Consider the following 21,482-nt stretch of genomic DNA (forward strand, 5'->3'; position numbering starts at 1 on the left):
CTCCTAGGGCCATGTCCCCCAAAAGGTTTGAGGAGCCTTCTAATACGGGGTGAGGGCATGTCAAATAGTGTGAGGCTTGGTCTGTCAGTGATGTTGTTTGATGATTTTTAAACCTATGTGCAGTTGTTTGACCCAACAGGGCATCAAGGAGAAAATAAGCATTTGCTTATCTACACCTTTTGAGGCGGAGTTAGAAACTTTCTAACAGAACACTGAAGAATGAAATTGTTTCCCTTTCAAACATTTTCTGTAGAAAAGTCTATGTTGATAGACCAATTTAGGAATGCCACGAGCCAAATTATTTTGGAAAAGAAAGATTAATCTTTTTATGTGTATGCACTAAATTCTAAGTTCTCTATTTTATGCAGAAATTCTCTTTGCATTGTCACATTCAGTAAGCCATAAACGGCCAGAAGCTTGTTGGCAATTTTTTAAACTTCACGTACTAAAAAACAAACATAACAAAAACCAAAATCCTCAAGTGATAGTTTTCTCCAGATCACTTCAAATTGGTACTCTAAACTCTCTTTTAATAAATGATTGCCCTCACTCGATTAAGATGAATTGAAAAATAGAAAAAGTCTAAGTCAAAAGACTCTGGGGAAGACATGAGATTATTATTTTAAAAACCTTAATGATGCCACAACTCACTGGAGATTCCTAGGTCATTTTACCTCTCCTAATGCTAAAAAAAAAAAAGGTATTTTACCCAGAACCTGTAGAGCCCACTTAAGTGGTACCACTATTGCCATTACTGCTTACTTTATCTTACAGCATCAAATAACTGACTTAATTTTTGAAATAACTGTAAGTAAATACTACCTTGAAGCCCAAGTAACAGTAAATTTGGGTTAACAGAAGATAATAAAAATCAAAATTTAATTTAGATTTATCATTTTGTTCAATATAGCTAATGCTATTGATAACAAAAGGGATACTTAGAACTAGTATTTGTATTTTGAATAGTTTCAGGCCTCCTTTGTAAGTTTGTACTTTTTTCCAATCTCGGTTTTAGATAAGGTCTCTCTTGCTAAGACAAAGATTCTGCAACCTTGAGTAAATATCTGATTTTTATTTTACTTTTTTATTCATCAAAGTAAAATATGCCCTCACCTCAAAATGTGTATCTGAAAAGATCTTAAAAAAAAAGCTATCATCCAGCAATCCAAGTATACAATGATCACATACTCACACTTCTTTTATCTTTCTCAGTTATTAGCTATTTAAGTTGTGAGGTTTGGAAAGCTTTGGTCATTTTAACAAATGTTTGCAGACATTTTAGTGTTAATAAATCCATTTATATAGAAACCATAATCTAGGGAGATTATGACAACAAAATGTATTTGCTTTCGTGCAGTAACATGAAATAAGAAAAATAAAGTTTGTAATAATTGTTTCACAAATTATCAGTTATGGTTTCAAGAAAAAAACTGGTCACAATACATTTTAGTTATGTCACTTCATAGGGATATAATTACCTTCAAACTGCATTTAAAGATATAGTATTACTAACCCAACTGAGCTAATAATTTGCTTTATCTGGTAAATTTCCTTTACTTTTTAGAAAAAGGTTAATTACCTTGATAAAACGAATCAACCCTCACAACTAGGCCATTACAAATAATTTAAAAGTTGGGGGCACATACTATAGTACAGAAATCTATTATACCTTTCAAACTAAGTGTTCAGTGAAGTGTTTGAAGATTCTTTTAAGAAAGACATAAAAGCATTACTTCCCCAAGTTCTTCCGTTCATAAAAATAAATGAAGAGAAATCCAGAAGTGCCCATGTACGTTTCTGTATCCACACCATATTCTTAAAAAAAAAAAAAAAAAAAACCTAACACAGTTGGCAGCTGCTGGGCAAGACCTAAGAATGCTAAAGGGAAAAGCCATTCTACTTGGAGGATTTTTAAAAATACCCCACCTCAGCAGGCTATTATGTAGACACTAGTGTGAATAGTTGGGAAGTGAAGAGATTTAATGGAAGCAGCAGCAGTGGAGAGTTTATTTTCATGAAAATACCAGTAGATGTCAGCAAAAACTAAGGCAGCGACGCGAATTTTGCACAAGGATGTTAAGCTATTTGTAGCAGGGTTACCATAATGTAAGTAATAATCTCTACTTACCAAAACTCAGCCTAGACAAGACATCTCAGTTTTATACATCACGACTCAACTTGTAATTACCTTTCTGGTGATGGGAGGGTTGGGAGAGGGCACAGTGGGATCTCATCTTTCAGGGTAGCAACAGCTCTTTCAAAGGACTAAACCATTCTGACAGTTGTGTTCACACAAGCTGTCTTGGTATAACAAACAAAACTAAATAAATTTTAGTCATCCATCTTCACGTTAAAAAAATCAAATGGTTTACAGAATACTTCATATTCCCCGGACACTCTAATGTTCTGGGGTTCTGAACGTGGAATGTTTGAGTACGTAAATACGTGTATTTTTCTGGGGAGACAGTTCATAGCTTTATTCAGCTTCTCACACGGGTGCCTGATCTCCTACAAGTTGAGAACCATGCTGTAACTTAGTAAAATTGTATTTATTAATAAGTAATTGTTTATATATATATATATATATATACACTTCAAAATTCATCTGTAAAAACTACTTGATTGAATCCATGCCAGGAAAGCAGTTTTAGAATAGACTGTTAGGTTGTGGAACAGCTTGTTATACAGAATGAGACATTAAGATATTTTAAAAATAGAAGAATCCTATGTACGATATTCCAAAGGTATTTTCTTACATTTGTAGAAAGCAAATAGGAAAATGATCATATGGAATGCCATTTTTAACCCAAATATAGACACACATTTCTAAAGTCAGTGTTTGTGGTTAAATGAAAAATTTCTTTTAGAAGGATCAGCACAAAGCTGGCTCCTATGAGGTGGAGGTTAAATATGTCCCAAATGTCCAACTTTTTCAAACTGCTGTACCACTCCATCATCTCTAATGTTAAATAGTTCTCTTCCCCTCACTACCCTCCCATCTTTGGGCTCAGTAATTTGCTGCAACGTCTCACAGAACTCACGAACTGTACTTACTGTTCAGTGTTTTATTTGGGAAGTAGCAGTGTACAACTCGTGATCGGGATCAACTTGGAAGTAACAGGAAAAACAACTCAGGACATAGTTCCTGGATCAGGACAGGTTCTTTTCACCCTCTGCTGCTAGGCCCTGCTGGGGACCTTTTTGGGCAAGTGTTAACCTCTTAGCTCCATGGGTCGGCAAGCCCCACAGCAGCCATCGCATGCCAGTCTCCTGATACCTACCGTCTACCACTACCATCTCTCGCTGTCTTCCACGTTACAGCTCCTCTGTCTCCCTTTAAGCCTAGTGAGATGGCAAAACTGACCAATCCCCTCGTTAAGAGTTCCATACACCTTATTTACATGCTATCTCCACAAGGGGGCCATGTACCTTATTTACATTATTAGCAAGCTATCCAATCCCCTTTGGTTGGCTACAAGCACCTCATTTGCACAGTCCCACCAGTCACTTGGTTGGAGTTACAAAACCATGGAGATCCATCACAATGCAGTGGTCTGATACTAACCTCACTCCAAAAACCAAAATCAAACCCGTTGCTGTCAAGTTGATTCTGACTCAGTGACCCCACAGAGCACAGTAGAACTGCCCCAAGGGTTTCCAAGGCTATAAATATTTACAGACTAAATCTTTAAAGATTGCCACATCTTTCTCCCACAGAATGGCTGGTGGGTTCAAATCGAAGACCTTTCAATTAGCAGCCGAGCGCTTTAACCACTGTGCCCCCAGGGCTCCTTTATCTTCTCCAGTAAGGCCTGCAATTTTAGATTAATAGCATTCTAAAATAATTTAGCTACCTTGCATCATATTCATGTAAAATAAAAAAGGTCTAGATTTCATTATATTCTATATGTCAATAATATTAAAAAATAGTAAGTGAACTTGTGATGTAATTTTCTCAAAGACGCTACATTTATTACAGCCATGCTTTAAAGGAGATATACCGTTCTCTGTAAGCACTGTGCATGCTCATTAAAAGTTTGATTTGTTGAATGGACATGATGAAGTCACTGACAAAATCATTCAAGAAATTTTACCGTGAGGATGTAATTATTACTCATTTTTGAAATACAGAAATGTCTATTTAGGAATCCTGAAATATAGTAGTTTGAATTCTGAAGCCATTTATTCCATCAAAAAGATATTTGCTTTAAATAAAAAATTAGTTTTAAATTTGTCCTCAAGAGCTGAAGCAGTGTACTAACTCGTACTTAAAAGCAACAAAAATGATGTTGCTCGTAATGCAATTAAGGTCTAATAACCCTAGAGAAGCCTTGGTGGCAGTGGTTAAGCAATCAGATGCTAACCAAAAGGTCAGTGGTTCAAACCCACCAGCCACTCTATAGGAGAAAGATGTAGCAGTCTGCTCCCGAAAGATCACAGCCTTGGAAACCCTACAGGGCAGTTCTGCTCTGTCCTATACAGTCACTATGAGTTGGAATTGATTCCATGGCAATGCGTATGAGTATGGGTAATGATCCTGGAGTCCTTGGGTGGTGCAGTTAAATGCTTAGCTACTAACCAAAAGGTGAGTGATTTGAATCCACTCAGAGGCACCTTGTAAGAAAGGCCTATCTACTTCAGAAAGATCACAGCCATAAGAAAACCCTACGGAGTGCATTTCTACTCTGAAACACATGAGGTTGCGATGAATCGGAACTGACTCCATGGCTACTGGTTTGGTTTTTTGGTGGGGAATGATTGTGGAAATTCAAATGAAATTGGACTCTGTTTGCATTTTCTAGAATAAAGTATTTAATTCAGAAAAAACAAAACAAGTAGTTAAGTAAATAAAATTATTCTTTTGCCAGTGCTTAGCTGAAATATATGGACTAAGGAATTGATAACCTAATTGTACTTCTGATAACCAGATCAGTGAACAATTACAGCTTAAAAACGACATTTAATTCCATGGTTTAAAATGGCATTTCATCAAAGTAAAACCAGTCATTTTAAAGAGACAGCATAAGTACAGGAATAAAAATAAATCTCTAACGGTCAATTCAACTGGCTGTTTAAGTTCAAATTGCTAAAAACTCATTTGGTTAAATTGAAATACTTTATTTAGGGAAAGAAAAACTAAACAAAAACCTAATTTAGGGGCAATGCCCAAGGTGACAGAAGTTTTTAGACAGAATGACAGGTAGCCATCTTAGCAAAAGGGCAGAGGGAAGATACCAGCTCCAACCCCATCCTTAAAACAACACACTCTGAAATAGCAATCCATTTCCAAAATATTTATTTATACCTTATGTCTTAAGCAGTGTTTCTCCACCTTTTTTTCATTATCACTTCCTTAAGGAGTGTTTTTAGGCCATTTTATCCTAATTGGCACCTCCTCCCATTAAATTCTAATACCACAGATATGTCTATCTGCTTATGTACTGTATATTTTCTGAGATTTAAACATTAAAAAAAAGATTTTTTTGTCCCCTCCAAGAACAAATTTCACCAAGAATACATGCTTAAACAATGAAAGGTTTATAATATTAACACATTTACTTGAAAAGCAGGGAGAATAAAAAGAAATTATATGTACTAACACTTAAATACGTAGACTATTTCCAAAATAGTTTAACACTCAACTACTCAATTGTATCAACATCACTTTTTCCTGAAGTCAGGCACTGTTGTCAGCTACAGTCAGTCCTAATTTTGCACAGTAGTGTGGAACCACAAAATGGCCATGTAAAGCTATCTCAATAATCAATATGGTAAATTATGATTGTTCCATGACCTTTATACATTTTTGTCAAAATATTAAAAATTCTTACTGTTGGTCATAAACATATAACAAAATGAGAAAAAAAAACCAGGAAAATAAATGCTTTTTCAGTACACTATAATTTCTAACGTTAGAAACACTGAGAATCAAGGTATATTTCACTGTAAAAAACTAATCAAGAGTACTATAAACATGCTTGTCTTCTTTTTGTCAAATAATTTATGATATTAAATGAGTATCTTTTGTACACTGTGGAAAATTTTTCATACTCCCTTTAACTTAGACCAACTGCGACATTTTATTCTTTGCGCTTTCAATGTGAAATATTTCCAACAGTTCCTTTAACGTGAAGTTTTCTGGCATCACTTCCTCTGGTGCAGAGTCATCCTTTTCATCGTAACTACTTCCCTAATTTATGTTGATAAATGTGTCTTCACTGAGTTCCTCTGGCTGCATATCTGGAGTCTGGCTCTGGATGTTCTAGAGTCTTTAGAATAGCAGCAGGGTCAACATTCCCAAGATCAGTTATTTCTTCTAGAGCTCTATTCATGTTTGATTCCTATTTCCCTTTCAGTGTTACCACTTTTCATTTCTTTGCTGCACCATATTTGTTGGCCAATTTTCTCTTCTGATGATCCATTTTTGTAAACTGTCACTCTCACAGAGTAACAGATGTGCAGTGACCAATCATCGATAGATTTTAGAAGTGATGTGGTCACTGCTCATGATCTGCATCTGTTATTTACACAATGAATTGAGGACTGAAGAGCAGGGAAGTTTGCACTTTATGCAAATTACTCACAGTTAATATATTGTGGTAACTGAAATTTCAACACTGTTGTCAGAGAGACTGGTATTATTTAACTAAAGTGTGATAACTGAAATTTGTGCATACTGGAACTGTGCAAATCGAGGACCACCTATACCCTACACTCTACTTGTTTACAGCGACCCAGACAGTTGAGCTTAAAGCTGACTGCCCATCTAAATTTAAGTCAAATAACGTACCTGAAAGTAACCCAAAAGCAACAATTGTGCACTCTGAGATGCTTTTCAAATCTGTTATTGGCAATCAAGTTTAAAATGTTAGTATAATTTCAGAATTACAGTTTTACAATAAATAAAGGACCTTCAAAGGACCTCATAGCTTGATACCACAAATTACCCTGCATGCTTATTATGAATTATTTCTCCTCCTTCTATTTCAATTTGCTCATATAGCCACTTGCGGTCACAGCGGCATTCAGCTCCACATTTGGTAGAACCACAGGCAGGACAAGCATAGAAACATCCTAAGCAATCTTCATCAAGGCAGTCGCAGAGGTCCATCCCACTGAAAATCAGGAGACCCTGGCTATCATAGACCTTACTTTTTGCCGGTATCACCTGCCTGTAAAATAAAACACAATGAATGACATTGCACATATATATACATGTATTTTAATATTTAACTGGAAATATGCTAATAAAAATTTTTAAGGAGATAAAATATTTCAAATTAGAGGTGAGGACCTGCAGGGGCGATCCATAACTGACCAAGCTCAAGGCTAAAAAAAACGACACAAAAATCAGTGTGTGAGAAGATGAGGCATAACTCTAAAAAGCATTAAGACAAATCCAAAAAGCTTTGAAGTCCATTTAAAAGTCACCTTATCAAAGGAATGGAAAAGAACTTTGTCCAAAACCAAGTATAGTTCATAGTAGTACATTTTATTGGCTACCAACCTCTTTAGTGCTTTGTGAACATAGTTTTGTTTGTATTACATTATGCTGCAGGGTTGGTTTTTATACTGCAATTAATGTTTTTTGTTCTTTAATGGACGCTACTAAATCTATATCTAAAAATATTTAAATGACTCAGTGGAAAACCTTAACAGATGGAATTAATGACGTATGTAGAGATGCTGATTGCATTTAAAAATAATTCTGAATGACTATATTAACATTTGTCAATCTATATTTTAGAAATGCTCGAGTCATGTATTATAAAATTTTAGTTCTCTCATTCATTCTATTGACTGTACCATAGTACATTTCTACTTCAGACATTAAAAAATAAAAAGGAACCTTTCATTCTCATAAAACTTACTTTGTAGCTATCACTCAGAGATATACTAATTATATAATACATCATAACACTTTTCCAAAAAGAAACTTATTTTAATTCTAAGAAGTATGTTTTAATTTTCATGCCAAAGGCATTATTTTGTTCACTTCATTCCTACCTTCTTAGAGCTGAAAAGGATGTCTTAATTTTAAATGAATAAAAATCAAGGCTCCCAGAGGTTCTTAGTAATATCACACCATCCAATTTAAAATATTTACCCCCAAAATTCAATACGTAAGAGAAAAAAGGGGGAACAATAAAGTTGTGAAGCAGCAAGCTAACATATATCTTAAGTAACGCATAGCCTACCTGTCTGAACCAGCGGGTGTATTTTTTGTAAACCTTCTTTTTTCTCTTTTACCGCTTTCTGGAGCAAATTCCGTTTGCTTTCCTGGGTTTGTAAATTGTAACGACCTCAAAGCTTTAGCAGTTTTTCCCTGAATAAAGGTAAAAAAATTAAAAACTCAAAACGTTGATTTAAAAAAAAAAAAAAAAACCCAAACCCACCGCCGTTGAGGTGATTCCGACTCGGTAGGCTATACATAGATTAATATTTCGCTCGTTATTCATCCAGATCAATTCTTAACCTGGAATCTTAACTTGAAAGAAGGACAAGAAGTTTTAGAACCCAAGTGCAACAAAATTGAAAAGGTCTGTGGACCGCATCCCCCCACCTGTCTATCAGTTTGTCCTACTGTATAGGCTGTTTTCAATCGGGCAATCATATAGTCTAATATGCTAGGAATAACAACTTGAAGAGGAATGGTGTTGCATTCATCGTCAAAAAGAACATTTCAAGATCTATCCTGCAGTACAACACTGTCAGTGATAGGATAATATCCATACGCCTACAAGGAGGACCCGTTAATATGACTACTATTCAAATTTATGCACCAACCACTAGGGCCAAAGATGAAGAAATAGAAGATTTTTTATCAGCTGCAGCAGTCTGAAATTGATTGAACAAGCAATCAAGATGCACTGGTAATTACGGGTGTTTGGAATGTGAACGTTGTAAGCAAAGGAGAATCAGTAGTTGGAAAATATGACCTTGGTGATAGGAACAACGCCGGAGATCGAATGATAGATTTCTGCAAGACCAATGACTTCTTCATTGCAAATACCTTCTTTCATCAACATAAATGGCAACTATACACATGGACCGCGCCAGATGGAACACACAGAAATCAAATTGACTACATCTGTGGAAAGAGACAATGGAAAAGCTCAATATCATCAAGTCAGAACATGGCCAGAGGCCAGCTGTGGAACAAACCATTAATTACTCATATGCAAGTTCAAGCTGAAACTGAAGAAAATCAGAGCAAGTCCATGAGAACCAAAATATGACCTTGAGTATATCCCACCTGAATTTAGAGACCTTCTGAAAAACAGATTTGATGCACTGACCACTAGTGACCAAAGACCAGACAAGTTGTGGAATGACATTAAGGACATCATCCATGAAGAAAGCAAGAGGTCACTGAAAAGAGAGGAAAGAAAGAAAAGACCAAGATGGATGTCAGAGGAGACTCTGAAACTTGGTCTTGAACATCGGGCAGCTAAAGCAAGAGGAAGAAATGATGAAGTAAAAGAATTGAACAGAAGATTTCAAAGGGTGGCTTGAGAAGACAAAGTATAGTATTATAATGACATGTGCAAAGAGCTGGAGATGGAAAACCAAAAAGGAAGAACATGCTCGGCATTTCTCAAGCTGAAAGAACTGAAGAAAAAATTCAAGCCTCAAGTTCCAACAGTGAAGGATTCCATGGGGAAAATACTAAATGATGCAGGAAACATCAAAAGAAGATGGAAAGAATACACAGAGTCATTGTACCAAAAAGAATTAGTTGATGTTCAACCATTTCAAGAGGTAGCGTATGATCAGGAACCGATGGTATTGAAAGTTGTCGTCCAAGTTGCTCTGAAGGCATTGGCAAAAAACAAGGCTCCAGGGATTGATGGAATATCGATTGAGATGTTTCAACAAACAGATGCAGCGCTGGAAGTGCTCAATCGTCTATGCCAAGAAATACGGAAGGCAGCTTCCTGGCCAACTGACTGCGAAGAGATCCATATTTATGCCTATTCCCAAGAAAGGCGATCCAACCAAATGTGGAAATTATAGAACAGTATCATTAATCGCACACGCAAGCAAAATTTTTGCTGAAGGTCATTCAAAAATGGCTGCAGCAGTATATCAATAGGGAACTGCCAGAAATTCAGGCTGGTTTCAGAAGAGGACGTGGAACCAGGAATATCATGGTTGATGTCAGATGGATCCTGGCTGAAAGCAGAGAACACCAGAAGGATGTTTACCTGTGTTTTATTGACTATGCAAATGCATTCCACTGTGTGGATCATAACAAATTATGGCTAACATTGTGAAGAATGGGAATTCCAGAACACTTAATTGTGCTCGTAAGGAACCTCTACATAGATCAAGAGGCAGTTGTTCGGACAGAACAAGGGAATACTGACTGGTTTAAAGTCAGGAAAGGTCTGCATCAGGGTTGTAATCTTTCAGCATACCTACTCAATCTGTATGCTGAGCAAATAATACGAAAAGCTGGACTGTATGAAGAACAGGGCATCAGGATTGGAGGAAGACTCATTAACAACCTGTGTTACGCAGATGACACAACCTTGCTTGCTGAAAGTGAAAAGGACTTGCAGCACTTACTAATGAAGATCAAAGACCACAGCCTTCAGTATGGATTGCACCTCAACAAAGAGAAAACAAAAATCCTCACAACTGGGCCAATGAACAACATCATGATAAACAGAGAAAAGATTTAAGTTGTCAAGGATTTCATTGTACTTGGATCCACAATCAACAGCCATGAAAGCAGCAGTCAAGAGATCAAAAGACGCATTGCACTGGGTAAATCTGCTGCAAAGGACCTCTTTAAAGTGTTGAAGAGCAAAGCGTCACCTTGAAGACTAAGGTGCGCCTGACCCAAGCCATGGTATCTTCAATCCAGTCATAAGCATGTGAGAGCTGGACAATGAATAAGAAAGACTGAAGAACTACTGATGCCTTTGAATTGTGGTATTGGCGAAGAATATCAAATATACCATGGACTGCCAAAAGAACAAACAAATCTGTCTTAGAAGTACGACGAGAATGCTCCTTAGAACGAAGGATGGCGAGACTGTGCTTTGCACACTTTGGACATGTTGTCAGGAGGGATCAGTCCCCGGAGAAGGATGTTATGCTTGGCAAACTACAGGGTCAGCAGAAAAGAGGAAGACCCTCAATGAGGTGGATTGACACAGTGGCTGTAACAATGAGCTCAAGCATAACAGCGATCGTGGGAATGGCACAGGACTGGGCAGTGTTTCGTTCTGTTGTGCACAGGGTCGCTATGAGTCGGAACAGACCTGATGGCACCTAACAACAACAATGGACCGCATCAAAGTTTATGAGTTAATTTATGAATAACATTTTCATTTTCTGATTTTAGCCTTGGGCATATTAAAGCAGAGGACGGGCATGGTGACCACTGCAATGGCTGCTGCGAACATGGGAGCGAAGGCAGAAAACTGCTATATAACCCAATGGCACATGACTGAGGTTCCGAGTAATGATCCTGAGTCCTTAACATAAAGTTCTATTCCTATATATTTATGCATTTGCAAGAGCAGAGAAATAATTTGGTTTCTAGTTCTGAAGCAGAAATATAAACTTTTAAAAACGCTCTAGTAAAACAAAATTTTCATGCTTAAGGGGTTAAATTTGTTATTAGTGGGGAAAAAGGTTTATGTGATAGACATTCTACAAAAGCCATGGACAGGTAAGGTGCAGAAGGCATTTAAAGCGACAGTAACAGCAAGTACCCAGTGTAAATTGCACATAACATTGGATCCTAGAGATGTGCCTCTGAATGGATGAAAAAAAGTAAAATACTACATTTTATTTAAAAATTTAATTAGGTTTATATTTATTAATTAAAAAGAGAAAGTTAAAAATATTTCAAAGCAAGAATTATAAAATGATTATTTTTAAGTAGACATTTTTAGAAGTGCTCATTTGACATACTTGTCCTCATTGTATATACCAAAGATAGCTTTATGAAATCTTAAATTGTTTGATACTGTTAAATCTGCATTGTTGTTGTTGTTATGTTCCCTTGAGCCAATTCTAATTCATAGCAACCCCACAGGACAGAGTAGAACTGCCCTACTGGATTTCCTAGGCTGTAATCCGGGTCTGGGTAATCTTCATGGAAGCATATCACCAGGTCTTTTCTCCCTTGGAGTGGCTGGTGGGTTCGAACCATTGACCCTTCGGTTAGTAGTTGAGCACTTAACGACCACTGTGCACCAGGGCTCTTTGTAAGCAAGTAAATGATAAGCTTTTCGGTGGAAGATTAAACAATTTCCATGGAAGACAAAAAGAAAAAAAAACCTGTTGCTGTCAAGTCGATTCTGATTCGTAGTGACCCTATAGGACAGAGCAGAGCTGCCCCATGGGGTTTCCAAGGAGCGGCTGGTGGATTCAAACTGCTGACCTTGTGGTTAAGAGCCGAGTTCTTAACCACGGTACCACCAGGGCTCCTTCCATGGAAGACAGCTATAAAATATTTATATTTTACAATGTAAAAATGTACCATATTTTTGACCACACACACACACGAAAGGCCTAAAATTAGCCTTGACCATACCAAATACAAATTCATAAGTAGAAGTGAAGGATTTAAAAAGCATTTAAAAAACCCACTCAAGAATGGGACAGTATGAAAGGATAAAGAAAGGCTGAAACCAGAAACAATTATTGCAAATCATCTCTCCGATGCTCCTTTTTAAAGTAGTAATTTTCAAATCCTTCAAAAAAGGGGGAAACTCATCCTGCTATTATACAGACTCCCACTATATACAATGGCATGTCCCATTGAGTTACTTTGGTATCAGAAAAGAAACTAAGCTAGTTAAGTCCTGGCTTTGCCAGAATGTGCGGAGGTCCCTGGGTGGGGCAAATGGTTCGAGCCTGACTGCGAACCTGAAGGTCGGTGGTTTGAACCCATACAGCCATATCACGGAAGAAAAGCCCTGGCGATCTGCTTCCACTAAGATTACAGCCAAGAAGACCCCGGGGAGCAGTTCTAACCTACAACCCATGGAGCCGCCAGATGTGGGGATCAGTCCTGTGGCAACTAACAACAACCACAATGTTTGTGCACTAGGGGCTGCTTAGGAGTCTCTGGCACATTGTGTTATTCCTTTCCCAAGCCTTCTTTTTTTTAACCACCGAGTACTAACCTTGACTATATGGAAATATTTACAAACACCATTTAAATTACTTTCACCTCCCCAACATTATATTCACTGTATGCTAATAAATATAATAATGTAAATATAATTTCCTTATAGTCAAACAAAATTCTATGTTGCAGAAGCCATCTGGCAGGAAAAAAATGACACGCGTACATACATCTGAATCAGGTTTTCTTTTCTGGCGCTCTTCAGCATCCACATCCACACTTCCATTGATTATCTGCGTACATTTTGGACAAAGCTTCCAACCAGGTACAAGCTGTCTTCCAAATTTTGCACTCAGGAAGGTGGCATCATCTAAGTCAATCACATGCAAATTTTTTTTGGCTAGTTTTTTGTGTATGTTAAATGGGTCACAACAGGACTTCTGCAAATCCTCAAATCTGTCGATGTAAATTTTTGCATGATGGAAACAGATTGTATTGTTCCCAGACAGTGTCATTCCAGTTCTAAGTTGAAGTAAAAGCATATCATTTGATGACAACTCTTGCAAAGTCTTGAAGCCTGTATGACGAGTATAGTATGTTTTATGGCATTCATTTGTAGTACGAAGCTGGACTCCCACTGAACAGGGATCCATCATTCTTGAGTGTAGCAAATTTCCCCTGTTTTTATTTTGCCTTGGGAGTTCTCTCTAGTAGTTCACCCTGGAGAAAATATGAAAGAGAGTCAGATTTGTGCTGCAAAACTCTTACCTGGGAACTGAAAAAGCATTTGATAAAATTCAACACCTATTCAAAAGAGAGAAACTTCTTAGCAAGCAGGGAATAAAAAGGTATTAACCAAAAGCTGACAGTAACATTATATTTAATCATAAAACATTATAAGTATTTCCTGTAAAGTCAGCACTATATAAGAATACCTGCTATCACGGCTTCTATTTAACATTGTATTAGTAGGTATTTTTTTTTTTTTTTAGTAGGTATAGGAGTCCCCGGGTACTGCAAACAGGTAATGCACTTGCATATTAACCAAAACGTTAGAGGTTTGAGCCTGCCCAGAGGCACTTTAGACAAAAGGCCTGGAGATCTACTTCCAAAAAATCAGCCAGTGAAAATCCTATGGTGCACAGTTCTACTCTGATACACATAAGGTCACCATGAGTTGGAATTGACTTTGACGGTAACGGGTTTGTTTGTTTTTGGTTTATACACTGATTCATACTCAGTAGCACATCAGTACCCCTCACGTCAGTAAACTACCATGGTTAAACTATATTCACCTTGTTAAGCGCGTTTTATGCTCAGAGACGTCATACATAGGTTAGTGTCCTAATCTACCCTTAGGCAGTTTGCTTACGCTCTGCCAAAGAAAAGTCAGGCCAGCTCAAGGACAGCAGAATTTCAGGCAGTGGTCTAATTGGTCACTGTCTTCTTTACATTATACCCTCTGGTTGCTCCTCCTGTTATACTCCTCAAAGTCCTCATTTCTAGCTCCTTCTGTCCTCTTCCCCTTGCCTAATATTCTGCAGTAGAGCTCTTTAGATCTGTTTCATAGCAACTTTCTTTTGCTCTTTTTGGTCTGCGTTCTGCCAACGTAGCCAACACTTAATATTTATTTTCTTTTCTGTGACAGTCAAGCAGCTTCATGTTATTCCCTTCACCTGCAGTATGGTGCTATGCTCTTTCATTACCTACCTAGCTCTTTCCTTAATAACAGTCAGAAAAACATTCCTATTTACTGTCCAAGGACCAGCACTGGTATCAGCTGGGGACTTAATAAAAACGTAGAATCTCAAGGCTGGCCCCAGTCAGAATCTACATTTTAACAAGATCCCCAGGTTGACTCATAAGCACATTACAGTTTGAGATGCACTGCTTCAGTCAATTCAATTAAAAGGACATTGATCAAGCATTTACTGTATTCTATAAAGCATTTAAACAAATAAAAAAAAAGGCATAAGAAGCACACACACAGACATGTACCTGCTGTACATGAAATCTGACACTACTGAAGATGATAGGGGAAAAGGCGGTATAAGTCTGATAAAACTAGCATAGAGAAAAGTATCTGGTTCAATGGAAACTGCATTGCTGGGAGCACATCCTTTTGGGTTATCACATTCTGACTATCTGGGGGCTCTATGTCTATGCCTCGATATTCTTCCCCCTTAGCAAGATACACCAGGAGATCCCGGTCTTCAAGTACTTCCAAAACTATACCTGATGAGGTCCGGTCTACAAATAGTAACACTTATTTAATTCCTGGAAGGGTCTCCTAAGGTCTTCCAGTATGGATGCTTGGATGAATTTCACTTATATAGTTATTTTTAATTTCAAATACCAAATAGGCTTTTTAAAAAAAAAAAACAAAAAAACCTGCACTTCAGACTTTCTCCTCTCCTAATCTGAAATGCCAGTACTTTGGTTTCAGTGCCTAAATATAGCAAGCTTTGCGATTCTAAGATTAACATTTAGTATTTGTATATTTGTATCGTACCCAAGAAAGAATAAAATCATTGTCGAATGGATTTATTAGACCCCTTGTTCTGCTACCTTAGGTAGTAAAAACAAGTATCTGCTCCTCATGTAATGTGAACACTACCAGCTCAGAAAATTATTCAACTTCACATTTTTAGTTTCAGATGTGCTTTTAAGCATTACCTTTTGCTAGCCATTACCAACCTATAAGGTAGGTAGGCTACATGGATTGAGGAAGCTAAGAGAACACATACAAGGCAACAATGCTAGCAAATCCTCCTAATGAAATAAAAAAATTTCATCCACTCCTACCTATCACCCAAATTAGTAGCCTCGGTTATGCTATACAACACTCATGCCTTCTGCAATGTTAACTTTTTGTGTGCCTATCTTCAAATACAAACTACCCACACTAAATGTGAATGGCCACTACTGAAGGATTAAAGAGCCAAGGTAACACAGTCTCTATTCTCAAGAAGACCCAAACAAACAAAAAACCCCAAATCCATTGTGGTCAAGTCGATCCTGGCTCATAGCAACGCCACAGGGGAGACTAGAACTGTCCTATAGGGTTTCCAAGGAGTGGCTGGTGGATTCGAACTGCTAACCTTTTAGTTAGCCCCTGAGTTCTTAACCACTGCGCCACCAGGGCTCCCAAGAAGACCCAGGCAGTTAAAAAAGGTAAGGGAATTTAAAACAAAAATACAGTCCATAATTCCATTTACAAGAGTTGGTTAAAGTGCCAGATACAGTACTAAATACACACATCATCTCATAATCATTACAACAACCTTGAGGTAAGTACAATTATCTCCATTTATAGATGAAGAAACTGAAGCTCAGAGTTTCAGTTACTGGGCCTAGCACAATGACATAGAACAGACACTCAGGTATATGCTGAACTGAAAACCAAATCAAACCAAGAAAAAAAAAAACAACATCTAATTTTATTTTATATGCTCAGTCCCAAAATAAGCAAAAAGCACTACTTTCAGGTCATTTTGGGAAAAATGTAGCAAAGTGTCCGGTCTTCCAAACCCCATTTTCAATTTGTCCCTGTTTCTCTGCTCCTTAAAGACCAAATAGAGCAGAAGTGGGATTTCAACAACTCAGAGGTGGTTTTCAGACTAAGAGGAATTAGCATAGCTCCTCCTTCTACCTTACTCTGGATGTGGCCAAAACTGCAAACAATATTCTTAACATGGCTGATGTTTAATAAGTAATTGTTAAACGGAAGTGCAACCAATCTGTTGAAAAACTGTCACCTTTTCCTAGCATGGCATAACTTGTTCCAATCGTCACATACTCCTGGTCAAAGAGTACTAACAAAGTTCTTTTAGACTTTATGCCTTTATATTATCCGTTTGGAAACCCTGGTAACATAGTGGTTAAGTGCTATGGCTGCTAATCAAAGGGTCGGCAGTTCGAACCTGCCAGGCGCCCCTTGGAAACTCTATGGGGCAGTTCTACTCTCCTATAGGGTCGCTATGAGTGGGAATCGACTAGACGGCACTGGGTTTGGTTTGTTTTTTTTTATTATCTGCTTGGAATGTCTTTGTCCCTTTCTGTGACAGGCAATGTCAACTTATCCTTCAAGAATGAACACCAATGTCTTCACCTATCTGGTGAAGTTTTATCCAGATATTTTTGTTATACCTTCTTCTTCCTCTCTGCACGACACTTTCAGTGTTTTGAAACTTCTCTATTACTTCTAGCTGTTGGAAGGAAAGAGTTATACGGTATTATTTTCTGTATCACCCAATGCAAAAGAATATTTCCAGGGCCTTCCCTTTACAGCACCATGAAATTCCTTTTACATAGCACTCACCACATGCTTTTTTGTTATTAGCCTCCTCCAATGTATATTAAGCTCTGTGAGACAGGAATCACCTGTGTTCTGTTCCCAGCTGTAGCTCTCTAGGCAAATACCAGCACTTACTAGACACTTAACACACGTTTTCTGAATACATGTATGTTCAGAAACTGCCAGAATCTCACCCCAAGGAGGCCGAGTCTTCCAAAATCAATGGGACTAGGTCCCCTGGATCCTACATTACTGCCACTACAACCTTTCAGTGGTCGCATGCATAATGCCCCCAGTTCACAGTGTCAATCAAAATGATTCAAACCACCAAGTACGTCCAATGAACACCTACCGTGTTCATGGTACCGGGAAGGGAAAATAAACACTACTCGGCTAGGGCTGAGAGGGTTCTGACTAAAAAAAAAAAAAAAAAAACGAAAACAGGAGAGATACAAGATGCACACGGGGTTCAAGGCCATATTAGCTGTCACCAAGCTGTGCTGAGCTTTAAGGGCTCCGGGCCTCCAGAAGAGAGGGGACAACCCGCAGAGGATCCAGAGGCGGCAGGACCTTGACACGAGGCGCCTTCAACGCACTGTGAGGAGGCTGGGGGTGGGACGCAGCGTGGGGAGTTTACAGGGAGCCCCCGTGATCAGTTAAAACTCTTCCTCCCCCACCACTCCGGGCCTCCTCCCCCACCACTCCTCAGGGTCATCTGTGACACCGCACGGGTTCCCTCCCGACCCAGAGACCCGTCTCCACGCCCGCCCTCCTTCCCCCAACCGTCCCCAGGCCCCTTACACCTCAGCGTAAGCTCTCCGTCGGCCCGGCTCAGGCAGGACCTGCGACCTCATAAACCAGACTTCCGGGCCGGCTTCTCAGGAAATTCCCGCGCTACCACTGAGAGGACGGCGAGGCAAGGCTAGAGAGGCTCAGCACTACCATAAAGAGAGAAGCCGGAGCAGCCTAGAGCGGAACCGCGTCTGGCGGCTCCCAGGGGCGAAAAAGGCAGAGAGGCGTGACCCGGCAAATGATTCAAGGCTAGGCAATAGTTGCTTCAGACGTTGCAGTGTTTTTACTGTATCGTTTCAGAGTTTTGGGATTTTAGGAGGTCCCTAGGGGCCATCTCTTGCAAGATACAGGTCCGGCTAATTTGGATTGTATTTGCAAATCTCTACGGCATCTTCTGCACCCAAATACCCCTAACGCCTGAAGGAGAGTGAATACGTTGAAAATCGTACCTCAAGAAGGGACCCTATGTTCACGGTCTTACGTTGTATTTTATTTCTTTCAGCCAAGGGGGAATATATTCCAAAATGCATCTCTTTTAAACTACAAAGGTAGTTATGTTTATTGCTTCGAATAAAATGCAGGCTCCAGGAAGATGTTTGTACATTATCAGAGGGAAGAAACATTATCTTCTATTCTCCTATTGTCAGCCACAGTGTAAGCACGTATTAATTTTTAAAGTGGATTTTCTTCATTTAGATTCATTGACAGCTGTTGTCTTTGTTAGGTGCCGTGGAGTTGGTTCTGACTAATAGCAACTGTCTGTACAGATGAAAGAAACACTGCCCAGTCCCGCGCCATCCTCACAATCTTTGCTGTGTTTGAGTCCACTGTTGCAGCTACTGTGTCCATCCATCTCTGCAGGGTCGTGCTCTTTTTTGCTGACCTTCTAGTTTAGCAAGCATAATGGTCCCTCTCAATAACATGTCCAAAGTAACTGAGACAAAGTCTCAACATCCTCGCTTCTAAAGAGCGTTCTGGATGTACGTTTTCCAAGGCAAATGTGTTTGTTCTTCTGGCAATCCATGATATATTCAATATTCTTCGCCAACACTACAATTCAAGGACAACAACTCTTCTTTGGTCTTCTTTATTCATTGTCCAGCTTTTGCATGCATATGAGGCAATCGAAAATACAATGGCTTGGGTCAGGCACACCCTAGTCCTCAAGGTGACATCTTTGCTTTTGAATACTTTAAAGAGATTTTTTGCAGTAGAGTTGCCCAATGCAATATTTTGTTTGATTTCTTGACTGCTGCTTCCATGGGTATTGATTGTGAATCCAAGTAAAATGAAATCCTTGACAACTTCAATATTTTCTTCATTTATCATGCCGTTGCTTATTGGTGCAGTTGTGAGGATATTGTTTCGTTTATGTTGATGTGTAATCCATATTGAAGGCGGAATGTAGTCTTTGATCTTTATCAGTAAATGCTTCAAGTCCCCTTCACTTTCAGCAAGCAAGGTTGTGTCATCTGCATAACGCAGGTTGTTAATGAATCTTCCTCCAATCCTGATGCCCGTTCTTTTTCATATAGTCCAGCTTCTCAGATTATTTCCTCACTGTACAGATTGAATAAATATGGTGAAAGGATTCAACCCGGACACACACCTTTTCTGATTTTAAAACACATAGTATCCCCTTGTTCTGTTTGAACAACTGCCTCTTGGTCTATGTAAAACACATAGTATCCCCTCGTTCTGTTTGAACAACTGCCTCTTGGTACCAGCAGATGAAAAATGTGAGATAGGGAAATAAAACAACACCCAAGCTTTCTAGTTGTTACTAGTAGTATCCCTACAGTAAGGTGTTCTCTGGACTGAGCCTACTGTCTTCCATACCACCTCCATGCTACTTCCCAACCACATAGGGTTTTGCTGTTCACTGTGATACACCAGTCTTAGAACTGGGGAATGAGAGAAAGGCAAAAGCGTAATGGATACTCCCTGCAGCTGTGTCTTCAGGAGATTCCATTAAATAGTTCTTGCTTACTCATTTTCTATATTTAAAGCATCCTAGGAATTTTGCATTATCTTGCAGGCTACTAGCCTACTTACTATCTATGGTTAACATTTATGACTTTTGTCCATTCCTAAGGAAACTGCAAGTAATTCATTATGGCTGGAGAGGAGAAGCTGGAAAGGCAAATAAAGGCCAGATAATTCTCTTCTGATGATATATTAAGGGGTCCCTAGATAAAAAAAAAAAAAAAAAAATTATTTATTTATTTTTTTAGATGAGTCGGAGTGGACTTGAAGGCAATGGGGATTTTTTCTTTCTTTTTTTGGTAGGTGGTGCAAAGAAGCCCTAGTGGTGCAGTGGTTAAAACACTGGGCTGCTAATCAAAGGGTCATCAGTTCAAACCCACCAGCCACTCTATGGGAGAAAGATGTAGCAATCTGCTTTTGTAAAGATTTACAGTTTTGGAAACCCTATGGGGCTGTTCTACCTTGTGCTATAGGGTCTCTATGAGTTGGAATAGACTTGATGGCAGGGGGTTTGGATTTTGGGTTTAGGTGGTAAATAGTTAAGCATTCAACTACTAGCTGAAAGGTTTGGTGGTCCACGCCCACTCAGAAGTGCCTTGAAAGATAGGCCTGGTGATCTGCTTCCAAAAGGTCACAGCCTTGAAAACCCTATGGAGCAGTTCTACTTTTCATACACGGAGTCACCATGAGTCAAAATCTACTCAATGACAAGTAGCCATAACAATGCTGTATTAGAGTTATTGGATTTTGTCCTGAAGAAAACTGTAAGGACTGTGGAGAATGAGTGAAAGGTACAGGCCTTGGCAGAAGGGCCAGGTGAGATCTGTTGCCTTAATGTGGGTGTGTAATGAGAGGGTCTCAATCAAATAAGGCAATCAAATAATCCCCTCACCCCAAGCGGACAATGTCTGAAAATGTTTTTGTTTGTCATAACTAGGCACCTAGTGGGTAGAGGACAGGAAAACTACTAAACATCATATTATGAACAGGACAGCCCCCACAACAAACAATTATCTGGTTCAAAATTTCAATAGTGCTGAAATTGAAAAACCCTGAAGAAAATTAAGAAAGCATAGTAGGATAGAAATGAAGCAAATAGAATTAGTTGGATTTTGAAAAAGATTTGATGTAAATGTGAGAAAGAAGAAGAGAATGACTTCCAGGGTTCTGGCTTGGATAATTGGAAGAATAAAAGGAGGAATGTGCTAGGAAGAATAGAAACAAGGAATTAAATGTTAGACATGTGAAGTTTGAGACATTGAAGTGAAGACGCACAGTAGGCAGTTGGAAGGAAAGATCAGGAGGTGAGAAGAA

At 38.6% G+C, this 21,482-nt stretch overlaps 1 protein-coding gene across 5 annotated transcripts; it reads right to left on the bottom strand.

The window, feature by feature from the left end:
* Nucleotides 1-1,953: 1,953 nt before the first annotated feature.
* Nucleotides 1,954-18,295, bottom strand: ARL14EP (ADP ribosylation factor like GTPase 14 effector protein). 5 transcript variants are annotated; one of them, XM_064288339.1, is made up of 5 exons: nucleotides 18,194-18,265; nucleotides 17,243-17,301; nucleotides 13,324-13,813; nucleotides 8,199-8,326; nucleotides 1,954-7,172 (listed from the first exon to the last, which is right to left on the bottom strand). In XM_064288339.1, exons 3-5 carry the CDS (start codon nucleotides 13,747-13,749, stop codon nucleotides 6,944-6,946), a joined length of 783 nt encoding a protein of 260 aa, XP_064144409.1. In that variant the 5' UTR covers nucleotides 13,750-13,813; nucleotides 17,243-17,301; nucleotides 18,194-18,265; the 3' UTR covers nucleotides 1,954-6,943. The 5 variants fall into 5 exon arrangements, with proteins under 5 accessions (XP_064144409.1, XP_064144408.1, XP_023406533.1 ...); XM_064288338.1 differs by having other exon boundaries at nucleotides 17,243-17,996; nucleotides 18,192-18,210; XM_023550765.2 differs by lacking the exon at nucleotides 18,194-18,265 and adding an exon at nucleotides 17,415-18,102.
* Nucleotides 18,296-21,482: the final 3,187 nt, after the last annotated feature.

This window comes from Loxodonta africana, chromosome 7 (assembly GCF_030014295.1).
Source record: "Loxodonta africana isolate mLoxAfr1 chromosome 7, mLoxAfr1.hap2, whole genome shotgun sequence".
NCBI classification, from domain to species: Eukaryota; Metazoa; Chordata; class Mammalia; order Proboscidea; family Elephantidae; genus Loxodonta; species Loxodonta africana.